The sequence below is a fragment of the Eretmochelys imbricata genome, chromosome 2 (assembly GCF_965152235.1).
Source record: "Eretmochelys imbricata isolate rEreImb1 chromosome 2, rEreImb1.hap1, whole genome shotgun sequence".
Lineage (NCBI taxonomy): Eukaryota > Metazoa > Chordata > Testudines > Cheloniidae > Eretmochelys > Eretmochelys imbricata.
In genome coordinates, this window is record NC_135573.1 from 210,405,845 (window position 1) to 210,429,994 (window position 24,150).

General features: G+C 40.6%; 1 protein-coding gene across 1 annotated transcript in view; it reads right to left on the reverse strand.

Moving 5' to 3' along the window:
* The window catches only part of DNAH11 (dynein axonemal heavy chain 11), a 293,766-nt gene extending 274,722 nt beyond the window's left edge, over positions 1-19,044 (reverse strand). The window contains exons 1-5 of the mRNA XM_077808745.1: positions 18,817-19,044; positions 15,783-15,923; positions 6,617-6,813; positions 3,457-3,646; positions 1,791-1,890 (exon numbers count right to left, since the gene is read on the reverse strand). Coding sequence (XP_077664871.1) covers positions 1,791-1,890; positions 3,457-3,646; positions 6,617-6,813; positions 15,783-15,923; positions 18,817-19,044 — 856 coding nt within the window. The remainder of the gene's footprint in view (positions 1-1,790; positions 1,891-3,456; positions 3,647-6,616; positions 6,814-15,782; positions 15,924-18,816) is intronic.
* Between the last annotated feature and the right edge of the window lie 5,106 nt (positions 19,045-24,150).

Sequence of the window (24,150 nt, forward strand, 5' to 3'; positions counted from 1 at the left end):
AACGATGCGGTCTAAATTAGCTGTTACCACTCAAGAAAGATCTTGGAGTCACTGGGGATAGTTCTCTGAAATCATCCACTCAATGTGCAGCAGCAGTCAAAAAAGTGACCAGAATGTTGAGAATCAAGAAAGGGATAGATAAGATACAAAATATCATTGCCTCTACATAAATCTGTGGTACGCCCAGACCTTGAATACTGTGTGCAGATGTGGTCGCCCCATCTCAAAAAAGGTATATTGGAATTGGAAAAGGTTCAGAAAAGGGCAATAAAAATTATTAAGGGTATAGAACAGGAGGAGAGATTAATAAGACTGGGACTTTTCAGCTTGGAAAAGAAGTGACTAAGGGGGGGATATGATTGAGGTCTATAAAATCCATGAGTGGTATAGAGAAAGCAAATATAGAAGTGTTATTTACTCCTTTTCATAATACAAGAACAAGGGGCCACCAAATGAAAATAGGTAGCAGGTTTAAAATAAATGTAAGAAAGTATTTTTTTCACGCAATGCTCTGTCAACCTCAAACTCCTTGCCAGAGGGTGTTGTGAAGGCCAGTACTATAATGGGGTTCAAAAGGGAGCTAGATAGATTCATGGAGGATAGGTCCATCAATGGCTATTAGCCAGGATGGGCAGGAATGGTGTCCCTAGCCTCTCTTTGCCAGAAGCTGGGACTGGGTGACAGGGCATGGATCACTTGATAACCTGTCTGTTCATTCCCTTTGGGGCAGCTGCCATTGGCCACTGTCAGAGGACAGGATACGGGGCTTGACGAACCTTTGGTCTGACCCAGTATGGCTGTTCTTATATTCTAGATCAGGCTTAATAGGCTACCCTCTGGCTCAAACAGAAGTGCTGCAACCATGCATTGGCTCGGCCTGCTGTCCCCCCTACACTGACTGTGGAGCGGCATAGCAGATAAGTCATGTGGTGGAAGAGTAGCATCTAGAAGGCAGTTTACAACACCTAACCTCCTTTGATACAGGACGTATCTGGTTATGGAACCTGGACATCAAGCGCTGACATCTGCATACAAGAGAGAAAGAGACCCATTCATAAAAGGGGCATAATTTACCTGCTTAACAGGGATGGGAGGCTGAACTGGGACACTAGTGGAGAGCACAGTGGACTGGATCTCATGAGACCTGGATTCTAATCCCAGCTCAGCCACTTGGCTACTGGATGACCTTGAGCAAGTCACTTCACCTCCTTTAGTCTCATTTTCTTGTCTGTAAAATGGGGCTAACAATATTTACCTCCATTGTAAAGCACTTTGAGAATTACTAATAAGTATTAGGTAAGAGCTAAATATTATTGCTTACTAAGCTAACAAATCACAAGATAAATGGCACTATAAGAGTAGAAGGCATTTATTATATTTCATTGAAATTTCATTTGATGTGTTTGAAATACAAACTAATGATAAAGGAATATTTGGCTAATATACTAACTCCACAGTCATTCCTATTAGCAATAAAGTCCACATACCAACAGATATAGTACATGTGAAGACTCAAAATAATGTTTAGAAACACACACACTAATTTAATTACTACTATATCTCTCCATGACTTTTATGGAAGGAAAAGTATCTACATAAACTTTATAAAAGTAAATAATGAGTGAAGTCTAAATACAAAGCAGTTTGATTTAATGTGTACATGCTCCTCCGGCACAAAATCAGCTTAGCAGTGGCATATTATAGTGTTATTGCAATCAGTATTCTAGATTATTCTATAAACAAACATATAAAAGTAGACAAAATATAAATTTCATTCAAGCTACTCTTACCATTTTCTACGTCCTTCAAAATGTTCTGAGAAGTAGGATAATAGCTGCTCTCTTTGGCTTTTAAGATCTTAACCATTTTTTGAACAACAGGAGACTGAAGCTAGAATCAAACAATTTTTTTCAGTAAATACGAAATTTAAGAACATCTGTCACAAAGTGGAGTAGGTTGTCTATCTGGATATAGAGTGTGAAATCAAAAGTTTTACTACCAACTTCAATGGAGTCAGGATTTCAGCCAAAGTATTTATTTAAAAAAAACAACAACCCCCAAACAGGTATATGCATATTGGGCCTGATCCAATGTCCATGGAAATCAATGAAAAAACTCCCATTGACTTCCGTGGGTAATGGGTCAGGCTCTCTATGCTAATAATGTTAATCCAATTTATACTGGAGCACTGCTAATAACCAGGATAGTGGAAATACAGAATTAAAAAGAGGATGGTAACAACATGTTTTCCAGCTCCAAGCAATATATCATATTTAAAATGTAAATCTTGATAGCTGCACAATGTTTTAATAAGACACAGCTGGAGGATTTGTAATATCCAATTTAACAAGTCTGTATTCTGAAGCAGCAGCCTCCATTCCATAGCTAAGGTTGAATCTACTTTCCCATTATAGGCCTGATTTTCAAGCCCAATTTCTTCAGAAAGAAATCTTTCCCCTTATGTAGCATTTTCTGGGGCAGAGACATAGGAAAAGATTTCTAAAGCTCCAGACTGAGATTTTGAAATCAGCACAGGGAAGTTAGCTATACGTATCTTAAAATTAATGGAACACGCGTAGTTAAATCTCCTGCACAGGGTCAACCAGGATATTTCAATTTTTTCTTTGTCATTCAAGTTTTAACAGTTTTTTCCTCATTATTTTCTGGCTCTTCATATGTCTCTCAAATGGCTTGGCCTAAGAACTCCAAATTTTATTTTACTTTACCTGTGAGGGAAAATGCCTATTTGTATCTTTATTTCGGTGGTATTGTTTTGGGTTTGTTTTTTTAAAGGATTGGCTAAAAGAAGCTGTGGGTTCAGAAAGTTGCCTGTGGACCCCCCCACACCTATGCTAACGCCTCCCAATTTATTATTATTTTTTTCAAAGAGCATGGAGGAAGCTGATCTTGGGGGAGGTAGGGCATAAAAGGAACGGGGAAGACAGAGTGGGATGCTGAGGACTCAGGGGCATGGAAATGCTGGAATGCATTTCTCCGCCTCCAGATCTTACGCAACCACCTCTTTTAAACTTCTTTTTTTTAACCCAACCAAATAAAAAGGGTGATTCCAAACAAAAAGCTCACTTAATGAATTTAGTTTGAAGGTATGTTTCAGTGGAGTCTGCCTAACCACCACAAAAAATTATGCTTTCTTGACCAAACACACACGTTAGATAATTTAGAAATGAACAATTAAGGGATCCAGACGGTTCCCCACTGCCATGTAGTCCTTAATCACTAACTATCACTCTTATTTACACCACCACACCTCCTTAACTCCATTTTGTTTGGGCATATCTATAAAGCCAGTTTAATCAGAAATCCAGATCTTCAGCTGTGCCCATCTTCTATGTAGGTTATTTGAAACTCTGAAAACAGTGGCTCATTTTGCATGCAAAAAGATGACAAGCATAGAGGGCTTCCCTCAATATCTGCCAAATATCTGAAAACACGTACTTGATCATATATGCACAACAAATTATCTTTTCTTTTCTTCCAGAAGTTGAGCTCAATTTGGGGATCCGAATGGAGGCCTTGCAGAAGAGGTTGAACAGAATCCTCTCTTAGTATGTCACATATCTGATGCGACCATTTAATAACCATAGATTCAACTGCATGTAGCACTGCCCTAGCATATGGATATTGTCTGAAAAACAAAACAAAAAAATTCAGTGTTTTGCTGAATTACAGGTGGTGTTCAAGGGCAGTGGTCTGGCAACAGATGTCCTTGTCCATCACTTTACACTTTATCACAAACACTTTAGTGTTAACACCTAGAATACTGAGTCTGGTACTGGCCAACACATTACTAGAAAGATGTATTCAAACCACTACAATTAAATGATCAGCAAGCCGAAAGGACTGATTTATGAGGAAAGAATAAGAGTTTGACTGTCAGTAAACAGAATACAATTTTCCTCAGCTCTATACACTGTTCAAAGCTATTGGCCAAGTACTCCCCATGAATAATTCTTTGTTTGTGAGTGTTCAGTATTCAAAATCAAAGTTTTGTTGCTTAGTTTACTGGTCCCAAGTCACATGATACTGTTCCCATTTCTTGACTGGATAAGAAGTTACAATCAGGTTTCCAGTCCAGATATTCAACATTTATTAGTTCAAAATTCACTTCCTAGGCATGTTCTTTAACATTTCCTGACATGTACTCTTTCTAGTAACATTCCAGCCTGTTAATTTATTTGCTATAACATACAGTTCAGGGCCCACAAAGACAAGGAAGGATGCAAGCAAAGCTGAAGTGAATTATATTTACAGAATATTAAGGCGTGCACCTATCTCTAACTAGGAGACATCAGCTGGTCTACATACAATCTTGTGCAGAAATAACTAAATTAGTTTAAAAATTCACAGCTTTTGTTGTTTCAGTGCAAGTCTGTGTGTGGATATTCTTCATTAAAAAATTAAAGCTTTTACTTCAATGTCATTTAAGCGGTTAAAAAGCCATTATTAACAAGAGTTGTGAATTTAAACATATTTAGTTATTTCAGTGCAGGTTTGTGTGTAGATAAGCCCTAACTTTCTCCTTTCTGTCTGGGACCCCTGGCTCTCACCTCCCATGTCCTCTTCTGTGTCTAAAATGCCTGCATGAAGTCATCTTCTCCCACTGCCCTTCTCACACCACACTGCTCCTGTTGTCTTGCTATCTCTTAATACGTTAAATTCAAGAAGATTGTCCTCACCTGCAAGGCTCTACATAATCTTGCCCTCCCACACACAATTTAATCTAATTTCTCTCCATTCTCCTTCAGAGTCCTTTCACCCCTTACTCCACTCTGCAGCTTGTTTTCCCATTTTTGGCTTCATGCTTATGTCATGCTTCTGGAACACTCCCTCTATTCCTCACTCTTCTCTCCCCACCTAGCACTGCGGGGTTTTGAACCTGATTGAGGCGCCTAGGCCCTACACATTACAGCAATAGGAACAAATCCTACCCCTCTGAGCAATCCCTCATCAATAATCTGTGCAGACAACCTGTCCTGAACTCTTGTCATGTGTTTGTCTTATTTAAATTGTAAGCTCTTTGGGGCTGGAATGTGTCATTGCCATGTAAATTTATGGTGCTTTAATATCGTTTATTGAAACTGCAATGACCACTACCTGCTCAAAGGATGATATCAAAAAGGACGGAATTTCCTGGACTTCTAAATATACATCTTCCAGAATTTAACAAGCACCATGTCTAAATATTAGATCAGGGGCCAGACCCTCAGCTGGTGTAAACTGTCATAGTTTCATTGACGGCAGTGGAGCTCAATTTTAAACCAGCCAAGAATCTGGTCCCATATTTCAGTCCCTCCACTTACCTGAATCTTTCTGATGTTAATTGATGACAAAAGGCACCATTATATCACATTTTTCTATTTTCTTAACTCTGGTTGAAACAGCAACAGGTTGGCTAAAATTTAGCATTATGGCTGCTAAATATTAGAGAATATATCAGTGCACATATTGTGATACACTGAGTTTCTTAGAAATAAAACAAAAGAAAACCTGAACAATGTAGCACACACATCCCTTTAAAACAACACGTGTACTTTTATGTAATAAACAATTGAGTAATAAAACAAATAGCATCTAGTATGTCAAACAGTAGCATTGTAAAATATTGCCCAAGGGATACAAAAATTAGATCTGTTGTGCAATAATTCTTCTCAGTGATTACATTACCATTTAAATATTTTTCCCTCCCTCAAACAGTATTTTACTGTTACTGTCCTCAAATCCAGGCACTATATATAAATAATTCCATGAAAAGCAGTCTTAAAATTAAACCCCTCTTAATCCTTGTACATGACACCACCCCTTCAAATTAGAACATTCAACCAACCACTGCTGCTCCAATTGAAACAGCCACTGAAGTCATGTTGAATGAAGAGCACTAAGACTGAAAGGGAAATACACAGTAATTGGAAAAGAAATAGGGGAACCTGGAAGGGGAGCGAGAGAATAGGCTGCAATCCAGCAGAGCACTTAAGCACCTGCTTAACTTTTAAAGCACTTGAATAGTTCCATTGAAGGCAATAAGATTATTCATGTGATTGAAGTTAAACTTGTATGCACGCGCTCTGTTGGATCTGAGCCACAGAGAGGAAGTAGTAGCTATTGGCAGTACATTCAAAAAGTTCATCCAAAAAAAACCAAAAAAACCAAAAAACCAAAAAACAACTAGTCATATTTCATGTTATGAGGCTATATTTTCATGTAGAGGTTCTCGTGAATACACAAACAACTTCTGCCTTGCTCTTGCAGTTAACTGGCCACAACTAGAAGCCCTTGAGGATACATTCTATGTAGCCTCTCATATACCAGAGAGCAATTTCAATGTTTAGTTATTTTGTAAAAATCTCTTTTGGCATTTTGAGGCAACAGCCATAATTTGGGGCACTCTTTAAAATGTTCATGGGAGTGATCTTATAACCAAAGTGTTCCAAATTCAATATCATTAATATTCCAAGTTTAATATCAAAAGGGATATTTTTAACATTTACTGATACATTTATTTAACTAATGCAACTAATAGCAGTTTAAATTTTTGTGGCTGAAAGACCATCAGGTGCAGTTGCTCTTTGCTGTATTGTATGTGTTGCGTGTTTCTTACTTATTTTCAGTGCACATCTGATGCAAGTCAGCCTTCGCTGCAACTGTTGGAATGGGAAGAAGGGTTCTTCCTGACATCATTCCCTTCATAACATGCACCTTATTTTTCATAATTTCCACATGATGTTCCATGTCTTGTGAAATAAAACGTGGCCAGGATCCATGGTTTTTCTTATTGGAAAGAACAGGCACTAAAACCTAGAGACAGAGCAGGGAAAGAGGGGTTACAAATCAGTTAAATGTTTAAAGTTTTTCAAGGGTATTTCACAACATACTGCTTCTTTAAATCCTGAGTGGAACAAATACACACCAAAACTAAACTAAAGCATACATCAGAAACAAAGGATTACTTAAATCAAAGTCAACTTTTTGATTTTTAATATATATTTTTCTGTTGATATACATGTGTCCAAACCTATTCTAATTGTGTTGTACACAAAAAGAATATGTATTTACATTCTCCACAAATCAACTGAGCCCCAACATTGAGGCTCTTTTTCAGAAACCATGAATTATACTATTTTTGTTATTTCTCCTCCACCTTTTCCCCGCAAAAAAAAAAAAAAAAAAAAAAGAGGGAGAGAAATAAATAGCCAAGTCTCCATATCCAACCTCTCCCATCAGAGGTCACAAAATCATCATCAACATCCCAGTCCTCAAGTGCCTTGGTTTAATAAACAAAAAACAAACAAACAAACGAGTAATCCCAAAATATAATTTAATTTCTGGTCAGGTTCAACATCATATTTAGAATAAGCTTAGAGTAAAAATACCCTTCAATAATAAGCCTTTGTAAAAATATTTTTTCCATTAATGCAAATGTGTAGTTTTGTCTGTGACTGAATATTGCATATTCAAAACATTTATTTATAAAGCCTTTAATTCCTTCATATAAACAAACATTCCCTAACTCCTAGCTACATTTTCTATAGTACATATCACTGTATTTTTGAAGCACTTAAGCACATGCTTAACTTTAAGCATGTGATTATTGCTCACTGAAGTTTACAATTAAGCATGTGCTTAAGCACTTTGCCAAATGTGGGTAGAACATAACTCCTGCTTAAGTGCTTTTATGAATCAGGTCTAAACCATGAATAGGTAAATTAAATCTGCATACCAATGTCACATAGGGACCTTTTTGAGGATTATTTTTAGGACATTAGTGCACATAGATCCCAGTCAGGTTAGGGCTCCATTAGGCTCAATATTGTACAACCATAAAACAAACAATGAGCTCATCATCTTAGGCTCAAATGCTACAAACAGCTCATATAGAGCTCCACTGACTTCTACCTGTGCAGGACTCCTTGTAGGATTAGGGGTATTAGTTTAAAACAAGGCACAACAGGGAGGTGAAATACATGGTGAAGGACAGGGAAAACAGTGATACAGTATAATCATGTTTTTGTAAAGACTGAGTGCAAAATTTGTAGTTATAAACCTTGATTCTAGTTGTTTTGTTAGAGACAGATGAACAGATCAATAGTGGCCTGAACTCCTCACCTGCCTTTCTACGGTCAGTTGTTCTGTAGTGTTCTATAGGCACCATGGTAAAGTGCATGTTAAGAGAGGATGTGGCACAAAGCATCACCAGAGCATACCACCCCACAAAATGGCACTGCAATCACTGCACCTCAGTCTCCTCTTTGGTGTTCAGTAATCACTGTGGTCCTCAGTATCAGAGGGGTAGCCATGTTAGTTTGTGTCCACAAAAACAACAAGGAGTCCAGTGGCACCTTAAAGATTAACAGATTTATTTGGGCAAAAGCTTTCATGGATAAAAGAAGTCCACTTCTTCAGATGCATGGAGTGAAAATTACAGATACAGGCATAAAAATATATTGGCACATGAACAGAAGGGAGTTACAAGTGTAGAACCAATGTTGAAGGCCAATTTAGTCAAGGTGGATGTTATCCACTCCCAATAATTGATGAGGAAGTGTCAATACCAAGAGAGGGAAAATTGAAGAAGTGGGTTTTTCACCCGTGAAAGCTTATGCCCAAATAAATCTGTTAGTCTGTTCCACCAGCCTCTCCTCATGGCAGAGGGCCACCAGACTCCTCATTGTTTTTGTGGTCCCCAGGTGCATGAAAGAGATCCTCTTAAAATGATAACTACTTGGTTATCTGGTGGAACTTCTTGGAGTTTACTGAAAGAGGATTGTCACCCATCATCAAACCTGATAGTATTCAAAGAAAGTTCTTAAATGAAGGATGGGAGAAACCCTTTCTACAAGGCCAATTTATAATTGTGTATGTCATAAATATAAAGGGAAGGGTAAACCCCTTTGAAATCCTGCCTGGCCAGGGGAAAGCTCCTCTCACCTGTAAAGGGTTAAGAAGCTCAAGGTAACCTCGCTGGCACCTGACCAAAATGACCAATGAGGAGACAAGGTACTTTCAAAAGCTGGGAGGAGGGAGAGAAACAAAGGGTCTGTGTCTGTCTGTATGCTGGTCTTGGCCAGGGATAGACCAGGAATGGAGTCTTAGAACTTTTAGTAAGTAATCTAGCTACGTATGTGTTAGATTATGATTTCTTTAAATGGCTGAGAAAAGAATTGTGCTGAATAGAATAACTATTTCTGTCTGTGTATCTTTTTTGTAACTTAAGGTTTTGCCTAGAGGGGTTCTCTATGTTTTTGAATCTATTTACCCTGTAAGATATCTACCATCCTGATTTTACAGGGGGGATTTCTTTATTTCTATTTACTTCTATTTTCTATTAAAAGTCTTCTTGTAAAAAACTGAATGCTTTTTCATTGTTCTCAGATCCAAGGGTCTGGGTCTGTAGTCACCTAGGCAAATTGGTGAGGCTTTTTTACCAAACCTTGTCCAGGAAGTGGGGTGCAAGGTTTTGGGAAGTATTTTGGGGGGGGAAAGACGCGTCCAAACAGCTCTTCCCCAGTAACCAGTATTAGTTTGGTGGTGGTAGCGGCCATTCCAAGGACAACGGGTGGAATACTTTGTACCTTGGGGAAGTTTTGACCTAAGCTGGTAAAGATAAGCTTAGGAGGTTTTTCATGCAGGTCCCCACATCTGTACCCTAGAGTTCAGAGTGGGGGAGGAACCTTGACAGTGTATATACTAAGTTTCTCTCTATTTAAGTTGCAAAACAAGTTTTATAAGATTTCTGTTATCAATGAATGGAGCTGTTAATAAACAGCATTAAAAAAAGCAAAGAAGAGAAGGGAAAAGAAAAGCGAAAAGAAAAAGATCCTCTTTACTCTGTGATGCAGTTCCAACTGCTTCTGCATAACAGTGAACTTCCTGTGTGAGTGAAAAGATAAGCCAGGTAAGGTAGAGTTTCTACTACCACACAGCCTCCTTGAATCTTCAGGGCTCTCATGCACCCGGGAGTGGGTTTGTTTGTGTTTATTAACTAGCATTCTTCCACTTGGGATCTAATTTATTAAATCCTTACAAAAAATGTATAGAATTCCTCTCGCTCCTTCAGGCTCAAGACCCTCCTTCTCTTAGGGCTTTCCATTTACCATTGGTTTGGATAGCTACCCACAATGCAACTTTCTGTCGATGCAAGAGGATCGACTGTGGATGCACTCTGCCGACACAAGGAGCATTGAGTGGACTTGCACAGCCAATGTAATTAAAGCAGCATATGGTTGTCAATGTCAACTTAATTCTGCATTGTAGACAAGGCCCTAGCTCCCTCTGAGCAGAGAAGCTCTGCCAGTCCCGTTCCAACCTTTGGGCCTCTCTCTAGGGAGACCTTCCCCAAGGAATCCTAATAATAGAATCATAGAAGATTAGGGTTGGAAGAGACCTCAGGAGGTCATCTAGTCTAACCCCCTGCTCAAAGCAGGATCAACCCCAACTAAATCATTCCAGCCAGGGCTTTGTCAAGGTGGCCCTTTAAAACCTCTAAAGATGGAGCTTCCACCACCTCCCTAGGTAACCCATTCCAGTGCTTCACCACCCTCCTAGTGAAATAAATAAACAAATAAAAATTAATATCCAACCTAGACCTCTCCGACTGCAACTTGAAACCATTGCTCCTTGTTCTGTCATCTGCCACCACTGAGAACTGTCTAGCTCCATCCCCTTTGGAACCCCCGTCCAGGTAGTTGAAGGCTGCTATCAAATCCCCCCTCACTCTTCTCTCATGCAGACTAAATAAGCCCAGTTCCATTAGCCTCCCCTCGTAAGTCATGTGCCCCAGCCCTTTAATCATTTTCTTTGCCCTCCGCTGAACTCTCTCCAATTTGTCCACATCCTTTCTGTCGTGGGGGGCCCAAAACTGGACGCAGTACTCCAGATGTGGCCTCACCAGTGCCAAATAGAGGGGAATAATTACTTCCCTCGATTCGCTGGCAATGCTCCTACTAATGCAGCCCAATATGCCATTAGCCTTTTTTGGCAACAAGGGCACACTGTTGACTGATATCCAGCTTCTCATCCACTGTAATCCCCAGGTCCTTTTCTGCAGAACTGCCACTTAGCCAGTCAGTCCCCAGCCTGTAGCAGTGCATGGGATTCTTCCATCTTAAGTGCAGGACTCAGATTTCTTTTGGCCCAGTCCTCCAATTTGTCTAGGTCACCCTATCCCTACTCTTCAGTGTATCTACCTCTCCCCTCAGTTTAGTGTCGTCTGCGAACTTGCTGAGGGTGCAATCCATCCCACCATCCAGATCATTAATGAAGATCTTGAACAAAACTGGCCCCAGCACGGACCCCTGGGGCACTCCGCTCAATCCAGCTTCCAACTAGACATCAAGCTGTTGATCACTACCTGTTGAGCCTGACAATCTAGCCAGCTTTCTATCCACCCTATAGTCCATTCATCCAATCCATACTTTTTTAACTTGCTGGCAAGAATACTGTGGGAGACCATATCAAAAACTTTGCTAAAGTCAAGGTATATCACGTCCACTGCTTTCCCCATATCCTGAGAGCCAGTTATTTCATCATAGAAAGCAAACAGGTTGGTCAGGCATGACTTGCCCTGAGTGAATCCATGTTGACTGTTCCTGATCATGTTCCTCTCCTCCAAGTGCTTCAAAATGGATTCCTTGAGGACCTGCTCCATGATTTTTCCAGGGACTGAGGTGAGGCTGACTGGTCTGTAGTTCCCTGGATTCTCCTTCTTCCCTTTTTTAAAGATGGGCACTATATTTGCCTTTTTCCAGTTGTCCGGGACCTCCCCCAATTGCAACGAGTTTTCAAAGATAATGGCCAACGGCTCTGCAATCACATCAGCCAACTTCCTCAGCATTAGATCCAGCCCCATGGACTTGCATGTCCAGCTTTTCTAAATAGTCCTTAACCTGTTCTTTCACCACTGAGGGCTGCTCACCTCCTCCCCATACTGTGCTGCTGTCTGGGAGCTGACCTCATCTTTGAAGACTTTGAGGCAAAAAAAAAAAAAAGCATTGAGCGCTTCAGCTTTTTCCATATCATCTGTCACAAGGTTGCCGTCCCCATTCACTAAGGGTCCCACACTTTCCCTGATCACCTTCTTGCTGCTAACATATTTGTAGAAAACCTTCTTATTACCCTTCACATCCCTTGCTAGCTGCAACTCCAATTGTGCTTTGGCCTTCCTGTTTACACCCCTGTATGATCGAGCAATATTTTTATACTCCTCCCAAGCCATCTGTCCAAGTTTCCATTTCTTGTAAGCTTCCTTTTTGTGTTTAAGCTCACCGAAAAGTTCTCTGTTAAGGCAAGCTGGTCGCCTGCCATATTTATTATTCTTTCTACACTTTGGGATGGTTTATTCCTATGCCCTCAGTAAGGCTTCTTTAAAATACAGCCAGCTCTCCTGGACTCCTTTCTCCCCTCATATTAGCCTCCCAGGGGATCCTGCCCATCAGTTCCCTGAGGGAGTCAAAGTCTGCTTTTCTGAAGTTAAGGATCCATATCCCAATCCCTGAGATCAAAGCTCCCTCTTCCTTTAGGAGAAGGTCTCCCCAGTCCTCCTTCCTGCTGGCCTTGTTGGCCCATCATCACCGTCGGCAAGGTTCTCTCACAGAAGAGCCTCCCGGCAGCTCTCTCTTGACACTAATCTCCCTTGGGAATTCCTTTTTAAGCCTCAGCAGATGGTTACAGGGCTCAGGCACCTGGCACCCATTCCCAGCATGGTTGGGATTCTTCTCAGAATTTGCACATATTTTTCTTAAAAGGGCTGGGCCTTGGAACATATCACAGTGTTAAAAGGGATATGAAGGATGAGTCAGAGTTAGACTTTATTAAGAAGGCTACTCTTTAACCTTCCTGGATTTATGGAAACTGCTACGGCTTGATTTTGTTTCGAAGGGAAAGTGAAAAGGAGCAAGTTGTTTGATTTTTCATTTTATTTTCTTATTTTTGTTGAATATTCCCTTGTGATGTGAAATTTTATTGCATATAGTGAACAACTTTTTAAGTGAGAACATAAGGAACTCAGTGAAATTTCTTGTTTATATACTAAACAGACATAATGAAGCTGCTTTTAAAACGCCTAACCTTCCAGTTTCTCATCCATCCATCCTTTTCCTACTTTTAAAAAGGTTTAACTGCATTTTTGTTTTCAGTGTTTGCTGAAGTCTTTGACATGCCCTCTAATGTAGATAATCAGCAACACATAATCTGAGTCGTCTCAGGTTAAGCAAGATCTTTAAATCAAATATTTGAACAGGTGCTACTGTTGTGAAATTCTCAGTTGATTTCTACAGAATGTATTAGTCAGGTAAACAACTAGAGTAGCACTATCAGTATGATTTGTTACAACTAAGTCCAAATGCTTGTTTGTTGCTGTACATCCTCCATAGCAACAAACCGGGAAAAAAGTAATTCATTTTTAATAGGAAATACATCTGAATAAGTTGAATGCATAGCCAAGCCAAATACATCAGCTTTTACAAAGGAGAATAGGCTCCCAAGTAAATGTGGAATTTGAAATTAAGACATCCATGTAGAGGATGTATCCTTGATCTCATCAGCAGCAAACTTCCCTCTTCTCTTCATTATAGTTTGAGGCCTCACTCCCTCTCTCCATGAACTTTTCAAAAAAAAAACAAAAAAACTTGACTTTGCCAGCCTCTATAAAAAATGGATTCCCAACGAAATGTGTGAAACCCTGCCTCACTGAAGTCAATGGGAGTTCTCCTACTGACTTCAATGGGGCCAGAATTTCATCCTTTATCTTTCCAGTGTAAGTTTGCTAAAGTTCTGTTACCTCTTTTGCTCTTAACCAGCTTGTTTCCACTGGCCCCAAGACAATAACTTCCTCTCAAATGACACGGCCACCCCAAAATGATGACCAATTCAGGGTCAACAAAGTCACCAGCCAACATAGTGAGACTCTATAGCGCCCGTCTAGTCTTAACATCTTTCACTATTATTGATTTTTAAAAATATTTGTTGATTATGTCTTAATTGCACATATTTTTCACCTTACTGAAATACATTTGATTATATTCCTAATTAATCAAAGAATTTGAAAATTAAATTACATTTATAACATTGAAAAAGAATCATGCAGAGGGAACATTTTTGGAAAAGTATTAATATACTCATTTCTACTGTGTTCATTTTCATATTTAAATTCCCAAAGTCCTGTTTTTCTAATGATTACCAGGAATTTTAAGTTTTTGTATTCTGACTGAGCTATTTTCACACTAAGGACCAAATTCTGCCTTGGGTAACAGTGGTGTAAATCCAGAGTAACTCGATTTACTTCAGTGGATTTATAGCAGTGTAACGCAGACCAGAATTTGACCACATGTGAGTGTCTTAACTGACTGCCAGGAGAAGCAGTGACTGACAATATGAAATATTTTAAAATTTTAAAAGGAGACAGTGGTCTCGCACAACAAACACAACGAAGTGATACCTGGAGATGTGGGGAATCAAGCATTTAAATTTCTAATTAAAAAAAAAAAAAAAGAGAGCTCTTCTTCCAACCATAAGATTCCAAATGCAACTTTAAAACTCAGGGCCAAATTCAACTCTGGTACAAGCAGGCAACTTCATGGGCGTCAAACATGTTGCACTACTTTTATCAGCATTGAATTTGATCCAGAGAGCCTACCAACACAGGCTGCAAAAATAACTAAAGTAAAGTGTTTTGGATAATAGGACTATGTGTATGTAACAGAAAATCACATATATACCAAATGAATGATTTTTGATGTCTGTTTGATGTTATACAACTTATCTCATCCAGTTACTTGTTTTCGTATTCCTCCTTTTAAGAAATAGAATATAACCAAACAGTGACAAGATTTTAAAATTTTGCATATATATTTTTATCTATTTAGCTTTTGATTTACATTTCAGAGAAAGGTTCAGCAAGAGTGGAGTAAAATTTTGGCTGAGATCTACTGGAACTGAACTCCTTTTAGTGGGGAAAACTTCTTTTATACACCCCTCCTCACAGAGCTTATACCCCCTTCCTCATAGCTGCTGAAGCTAACGGTGCTGCAGGGGCTGCCGCTGCTGCCGCCCTCCCCTCCAACTTGAAGTGGTTTCCATCACATACAGGGTTTACAGTTTGGTTCAATGGCTGTCAGCAACCCCACTGTACAAATTGTTCCAGCACCCCTGCCCTTCCTATGAAATAGTTATAGATTCATCAGCTGCAAAAAATCTTTGGTCATGTGACTATGAAAGCTATTTTTAATTATTAAAATTAACATAGTTCTGATCTGGAATAATGACTGCATATACCCTTAACTTTTGACATGCAACTCTACCATCTGCTATTTTAATATTCCTGAATGAGAGATAATAATAAGCCACAGGAGAACTGACTCATGACCCATCTTTCATGCTGACATCCTTTGGACAAACGAGTACTGTACAATGTCCCTCTCAAAATCTGGGCTGCTGAAAATGGGTTCTAGATACCTGAAGAGAATCAAGCACTTAACCTATTACAAGCAGGTTATACAAAATGTTCAGTGTGTGCTTCATGCTTCACAACAATTCAGGTGATGAAATAACTTTAATTACAATAAATAATAATAAGACAACATATATTACAATGTCTCCACTACCCATCCCTTTGTGACATGTCTAGGCAACAGAGTAGCTGCAGTTTTGTTGTAATTTTTTTCTTTTACCAGTATACGCATTATTTTTCTGCAGTCCACTATCTGGTGGAAATTATAATAAATGCAAGACTCAGATTTTAAGTTTTATCACAAATGGTTAGTTATAAATACCTCTTCTAAGAAATCAACTGTATGCTCAAGTGGTGTTGCAGACAACTCTTCAAATACTAGATTTTTTTTGTAATTATCTGTTCCAATGCGTTCTGTGGTCTTCATAATGCAAACTAATTTATGTGTTATATCACTGGGTATCTAAAACAAGAGAATCATAGGTTATCAATTCTACAAGAATATGATCTTCATAGTACAAAGTAGTCAGAGAATAAACACCAATAGCTGCTTTTTAGGTGACAGACAATATTGAGGTCCTGGTCAGACCTGTTGGGACTGAGTGGAGGGAGCAGAGCACAGAGGTACAAAAATAGCTGGCAGTAGAGCAGCCTGGGACTCTGAAGCACCTTTTCAGAACCCCGTGTTGTGTGAGTGTCCAAAAATCCATACCCAGACCTTTGGACTTGCTTTAACGTCTGGTTTGTCACCTGCTTGTGATTGATCTTTTGCAAATAGGCACCAGTTTAAAAAAAAATTAAAGGAACCCTCAAAAACAAGAACCAAACCCCCTATTTTATACCATACTGATAGACAAGTAGGGCCACATTTTCAGACAACAGTGTGGTTGCATCTCGGGGGTGGGTGAAATGAACCCCATACATGAGGTCTGTAAGATACTTTCAGATGATATATAGGGCCAAATTCTATCCCTTGATATATGCCCATAACTTCCACTCAATACAAGCTAAATGAACATTTCTGACAGCAGTTTAGCCTAATTATTAATTCACATCCAACAATAAATTAACTCTTTCCAAAACCATATCCGTCTTCATGGAAACGTTAGATGGACAACAATCTGGGCCTAAACTTTCAATTTTAGGTTTCATTGAGGTGGATGTATTTCATGATTTGACAGCTATGGAATTTGCCATTGATTCCATCCCTTTTCAGAATGTGCTCCAGAATCTAAAAACTTTCATTAAAAAAAATTAGACTTCTTGGTTGCAAAAGAAACTGTACAAACAAACTGAGTGTAACAACTGACACATTGTCATCTTCCAGGGTCTGCAGACAGCCTGAAATCAAAGCTTCAAGAGATTCCAAACCAGCTGCCAAAACTTTCATAGCTTTACCCCTGACATTTTCAACAATGCTACAAACCTATGTGTTGTCAGTACAAAATCTGCACAATAATTGAAAATGTGGGGATAGTGTCAAATAAATTTAAAAATAGAGAAAGACAGAGCTAGCGTGCTGACTGTATTATTTCTGTTCACTTTTAAACTGAGATTTTTAATGAATTAAAGCAACCATACATTTTTCAGTCTGCCTCAGAAAGTAGCTGGGCTTGCAGCAGAACTTAGATCCGGTTTGCAACCAGGGTCAGGCTTTATAAAATTGTCTTATGAACTGTTTTTAAAACACAAAGCCACAAAGATGCTCCTCTTCTGGATTAAGTCACACATTCAATGCAGTACTGTGAAAATATTTTAAGAGAAACTAAATTACCTTTACTATAATTAAGTGGCAAAGGGTGGCCTTGGAATGGCCCCATCAGGCAGTGGTTTGGAGCACCCATTATTGTTGCGTGTATTCTTGTCCCATTGGTTTGATATAATTAAGTTAGATTTTCTGTTCAATTCTTTGGCAAGGGACATAAGCGATAAAAAAATAGTACTCCAAAGGTCAAGAAATATGGGGCAAGAGGGCTACAGCTGAGATTTTTTAAAATTAATTTAGGGAAACTGGATAGTATACTGAACAAAGTAACTCCTTTTATTTCCATAGAGACCCAATTTTGGTGGTAGAAACTGTCTTGGAGGACAGTTACTTGTATTATAGTGTTACTAATAAAAGTTTCCGGCAGCTGATAGCCAATGATCAAGATAATTCAAGGACAATTTTTTTTTAAAATCTCCAGTGATGTAGATGTGCAGTGGGTATTTTAACGAAGTGCACTGATATCTTTAGGAATTGAGGTATTAACTAAGAAACACACATACAATATTAAGTACTCACAGTTACTTGCATTCCTAGCTAAAACCAGTAGTTTGTTAGCTATAACAGTCAGTGGGTGATGTCTTGGCCTCACTGAAGTCAATGGCAAAACTGCCATTGAGTTCAGTGGAGCCAGGATTTAATTCATGTATTTTAAACAGGATAGGTTAATAGTCTAGAGGGTTGAGTCCTCTCAGTCACTATGGACCAGACTGATTCCCCCATACTCATACCCCACCAGTAATCCAATTTACTTCAATGGATCTATTTGTGTAACTATTCACAAGTGTAAAGGCATGCCTGTCCCAATCTGAATCCTATCTTAACCAAATCACATTTTAAATGCACTGATACTCAGATTTGAGTGATTCAGGAGCCAAATTAGCAATCAACATTACCCAATAGAGCCACAGTAGTGTGAATTTGTTGTTTCATTTACTACAATACGTAAATATACAATCATTCTCACAGCAAATAAGTTAATAGTACAAGCTGATAACTTAATTAATACCATTGTAAAAGATCCTGATTGGTTAATAATTAAAATCAGTGTTTTAATCATGTGATGCAAAGAACCACAGGAGACACTTTAAAAAGCCACTTGCTCCTCCCAAGCCTCAGTCTGAGTGTCACTGTTTTAAAAGGGAAGACCCTTAAGAGAAAGGATAAGAGCACCAGAGGGGTGGAAAGGAACGGCTGACGCTAAAGAGTGTGTTCATGCTAGAACTTCAATACTAAAGATTAAAGTGAAATTAACTTCAATAAAGCGTTCATATATTTCCAGTTAGTTCCCCCTTAGAATCATTACAGTGGGGACAAAACCAGAAGGGTCTAAACATTGTTGGTGATGGTGATTCAGGTACAATTAAACTCTGCTCCCAATTTATCCCCAATTTTGCCCATCTCTACTAATATTAAAAGGCTTGATTCCATTCATTGGGAAGTCCTAACCCTGAAAGAGCCAAGCAGTTGGGGATCGTGCTTTTCATGGCAAGTCTTAAGGTCTCTGCGCTAGAAAACACTAGCAAATATATTTTCAGCACCCCGAAGTCCAAAGGGTACAGTATTTGTCATTCAAACGTCAGCACCTTACCTTCTGCATGGCTGTTAACGTGCCTGCCAGAGGGGAGCAAAACAGCAAGAAAGCTGGTTCGGTTTTGTCCAAAAACTCTGCCAGGATTTTCTGGTTCTCCTCATTTTCAAGATACTTGCTCCATTTCTCTGCTTGAAATTTCAGCAACTGTGCCAAGCGGTGCCCCACAAACTGGACCCTCTCCTCCTCTGAGAAACTTTCTTCCTGCGCCGCCTCTTCCTCCTCCATCTCCAGCCCGAGAATTGGAGGGGCTGGGGGGAGCCGCTGAAGCGCAAGGCAGACTCCCGCACAAGTTGCTGCTCAGAGACTAACTTGCCCCCCTTCTTCAAACTCCCGCCTACACGGCAGCTACCACTTTGCGTCCCCTTGCAAATGCGCTAGCCCCGGTTGGCCTGGGCGGTTTGCAGTTCAGCTCCCCTACAGCCCCAGCTCGTCCCGCAGTACAAATCCCCTCAGCCACCGGGCAGCGCAGTGACTTCTCTAAAGTTTCCTTCCTCCGCTGCCCTGTATTTGCAGTTCGCCTGCGGCCACTCGCTGCCCTGTGGTCCCTGACAAGCAGCCAGGGCACTAGTTACATTGTTGCCTGCTGCAGCCTCAGCTGCCCTAAATTGCAGGGCAGCGGCGTCCTGTTTCCCTGGGGATGCCGGAGCCACTGGGGCGCCCGGCCCCGCCTCCCCAGGGAGTAGCTCAGGCCTCTTCCCAATCAGGGCACCGCCTCCCGGGGAACCAACCACCGTCACCCACCAGACTGGGGGGCAGAGAATTTTCAGCTTCTCTGTGGAGCCAGTCGGGGGCGGGGGGGTGAATTCACGCTCGCTGATACAGTTCCAAGTTCAGCCTCCCTCCCCCTTCTCCTCCACTCCACCCCCAACCCCCGCTCCGTCCGCTCCCCCCGGCACCCGCGCAATGGTGCAGTCTCCATTCGGTGGGGCTCTGGCTGGCTGCTCACAGGGTTCGGACGACGCTGGTCCCCTCCCGGGTGACCCCAGAGCCCAGTTGAATCGGATCCTGGCCGTGATGAATGTGAGGGGCCTGTCGGTCTGCGGCTGGCGGGAGGAGGGATGCTACACCCTTGGAGTACAGAAGAGGGCACGATGAGGAGGTGTAGGCATGAAATGCGCGCTCCTCCTTGGCAGAACAAGGAGTAATGGTCTCAAGTTGCAGTGGGGGAGGTTTAGGTTGTATATTAGGAAAATCTTTTTCACTAGGAGGGTGGTGAAGCACTGGAATGCGTTACCTAGGGAGGTGGTGAAATCTCCTTCCTTAGAGGTTTTCAAGGTCAGGCTTGACAAAGCCCTGGCTGGGATGATTTAGTGGGGATTGGTCCTGCTTTGAGCAGAGGGTTGGACTAGATGACCTCCTGAGGTCCCTTCCAACCCTGATAGTCTATGATTCTATGAATCCCAACACCCAGGGTTATGCAACAGTGCTTATGGACAGTTTTGTTTTTTAAATGGGGGGGGGCAGGCAACTTTGTGATTAATAAACTCAGCTGTTTGGTGTTGCAATAACAAAATGTAACTAAGACTAAGCGACTGCAAAACGTGTATAAAATGTCAATGTGGAAAAATAATGCTCCACCTTTGCACTTTTTAAAACAGTACAGTACTTAGTCAGCATGTTTTATACCCAATACTCAAACCTAAACATGCATGTAAGATTGTAACAAGATTCCAAGAAAGCACATTATTCTAAGTACAGTGCAATGGTTAGTTTAAAGATACATATGCACGCAATATTTGTATATATCTAAATGCTGCCCTTTGGTGGATTGTTAGGGCCCTACCAAATTCACAGTCCATTTTGGTCAATTTCACAGTCATAGGATTTTAAAAATAATAAATGTCATGATTTCAGCTATTTAAATCTGAAATTTCACAGTGTAATTGTAGGGGTCCTGACCCAAAAAGGAGTTGTGGGCAGGTTGCAAGGTTATTGAAGGGGGGGTTGCGAGGAGGTTGTAAGGGGGTTACTATGCTATCCTTGTTTCTGCACTGCTATTGGCGGCGGCTCTGCCTTCAGAGCTGGGCAGCTGGAGAGCGGTGACTGCTGGGCAGGAGCCCAGCTCTGAAGGCAGAGCCGCCGCCAGTGCAGAAGGAAGGATGGCATGGTCGCAGTATTGCCACTCTTTCTTCTGCACTGCTGCCTGCAGAGCTGGGCCCTCAATCAGCAACCACCACTCTCTGGTCATCCAGCTCTGAAGGCTGTGCAGAAGTAAGGGTGGCAATACTGCGACCTCCCGCCCCCAAAATAACCTGGCAACTGCCCTGTAACTCCCTTTTGGGTCTGGACTCCCAATCTGAGAAATGCTGGTCTCCCCTGTGAAATCTGTATAGTACAGGGTAAAAGCACACAAAAAAACAGATTTCACCAGGGGAGACCAGATTTCACGGTCCATTAATTTGGTAGGGCTCTAGTAATAATTTACAGAACCCTTTTCTTTTAGGTCAGCAGTTCAAATATAGCCAAGATGACTGAGAATTGATACCATGAGTGGCGTATCAGAAATGGGTGGGTAGTCTCAGTCCAGTCCCAAGTGGACAGCTGTATACAAGATTGCCAAAAAAGAAAAATCCCTCCCCCAATAAATAGGTACATAAATAAACCCACAGAAAAACATACGGGGAGATGGCAAAGGTTTTTTTCAAACACACTTTTAAAATGCTAGCAGAAAGCTATTCATCAAAAATAAAACTACTTTAAATAAAAATAAGATTAGAAAATGTTTAGCTTTATCATGTAAATTACACATCATCTTCTCCCCTCTTCTTTCCCTCCACCCCATCTCTGTTCAGTGCCGGTGGTACCAGCTCCTAACCCACCCCTTTGCTTTCAGTACATGCCCCGCACACTCTCTTCACCTCAGAGCAAGTGAAGGTGTACATTCCACTATTCTTCCACAGATTTAGACACAACTGGACCTCCCTATAGCCACATTTAGGGCAAATAGCTAGGAGAAAAGTGCAGAAAAGTAGCAGCATAGAAAGGTCACTGAGCTTGGCTTGTGGTATGGACGGCAGTAGAGAAGAAGGAAGCATAGAGCAGCTGGTGGAAATAGAACATACTGACCCACTTGAAACTGCTCTGTGTTGAGTGAATAAAGAAACGGGTAGTATATTGAGGCTTAGATAGAAACAGAACACGTTTATTCAAGCAGAACACACAGGAGGAGATTCCTTGCATGACAGAGTTTTACTACACCTGTGCACCTGGCACATCATTTCCAGGCAGCAATGGAGCAGCAGCTCCACCTGTCAGAGTAGTCAGCTGCTGCTGATATGGTAGGCTATCTACTTCAGAAGGATGCACTATCCCTAGATCAAAGGCAGCAGCACCAGGAGAAGAGTGAACACCAGGGCAGAGAGATCATGCCCTCCCTTTGCAAGATAGCCAACCATTCACTGCTCAGAAGGGCTTGTTTTTTTGCTTCCAGCATGCATAGGCCTTTCACCTTTTAAAAAATAAAATACATGGTTTATATGTTTATGGATGAGTGGTAACCCTGACTGTAGACATCACAAAACTAATCATCACAATTGGCCCTAACTGGCACTTTTGATGGCAAACTTGACAGAGAACCCATGGACTGAATCAGGTCAAGGCACGTTGGCAGGCATTGTAGGGAAGCCCACCATACCACTCCATGTACCCATTCTGCGGATAAATAAATATTACAGCTAAAATAGAAGACTATTAAAGAAAAGCATGTCACCTTCATAATTGCTCTCTCAGAATGTCATACACAAACCAGGGCAGGTGGAAAGTGAACCTTCTGTCACTCTAAAGACTTCTGAGCTGCTAAGCTAAAGACACTATATAATAAATCAATACTTCCCAGCCTTCTGCAATTAAAATTACAACTTTATTTGTGTACTATTTCTTCAAAACCAGGTAACAGAACTTGCTCCATAGTGAACTGCATTTACTCTATTCTTCACACCAGGGTTCGCCTTTAGAAGTTGAGTTTCTGGCAAGAAGGAACTGGGGTGGGAGCAGTGTCCCTTATACCGTGGTATATGTGTGCCACTCCAGAGAATGCCAGAGCTGGTCCCCTATGGATACCACTGAGGGGAAAACTTCCAGCACCGGTGCATGTGGAAGGCACACACACCTACAGTGGAATGGACATGAGCAAGCTCTCGAAGAAGAAGGTAGACTTATGAACGCTAATGCAGAAATGGAAGAAGTGTTTAATAAATATTTCTGTTCTATTTTTGGGGAAAAAATCAGATTATTCAGTCGCATCATATGGTGATGGTAACACTCTTTCCCTTGCACTAGAATAACTGGTGGATGTTAAACAGAAGTTACTAAAGTCAGACATTTTTAAATCAGCAGGTCCAGATAACTTGCATCCAAGAGTTTTAAAAGAGCTAGCCAAGGAGCTCACTGGACTGTTAATGTTGCTTTTCATTAAGTCTCAGAGCACTGAAGACTTCGGTAGACTGGAAGAAAGCTAATGTTGTGCCAAGTTTTAGAAAGGGTAAATGGGTGACCTGGGCAATTATAAGCCTGTCAGCGTGACATTGACCCCAGGCAAGATAATGAAGCAGCTGATACAGGACTCAATTAATAAAGAACTAAAGGATGGCAATGTGATTAATGCAAATCAACATGGATTTATGGAAAATAGATCCTCTCAAACTATCTTAATATTTTTTTCTGATGAGATTACAAGTTTGGTTGATAAAGATAATAGTGCTGATATAATATACTTAGACTTCTGTAAGGCGTTTGACATGGTTTTACAAAAGATAGATCATGCCAGACCAATCTGATCTTGTTTTTTGAGAAGATAACTGATTTTTTAGACAAAGGAAAGGCAGTAAAACTAATCTACCCGGATTTCAGTTAGACATTTGATACAGTTCCACATGGGAACTTATAAGTTAAATTGGAGTAGATGGGGATTAATATGAGAATTGAAAGATGGATAAGAAACTGTTTAAAGGGGAGACTACAACAGTTCATACTGTAAGGTGAATTGTCAGGCTGGACGGAGGTTACTAGTGGAGTGCCTCAGGGATAGGTCTTGGGAGCCTATATTATTCAATATTTTTAGTAATGACTTTGGCACAAAGAGTGGGAGTGTGCTAATAAAATTTGCGGATGGCACAAAGCTGGGAGGTATTGTCAATATGTAGGAGGACCAGAATATCATACAAGAAGATCTGGATGACCTAGAAAACTGAAGTAATAGAAATGGGATGAAATTTAATAGTGCAAAGTGCAAGGTAATGCACCTAGGGACTAACTAAGAATGTTTGCTATGAGCTTGGGGACTTGGAAGCAACAGAGAAGAAAGACCTGGATGTATTGGTTTATCACAGGATG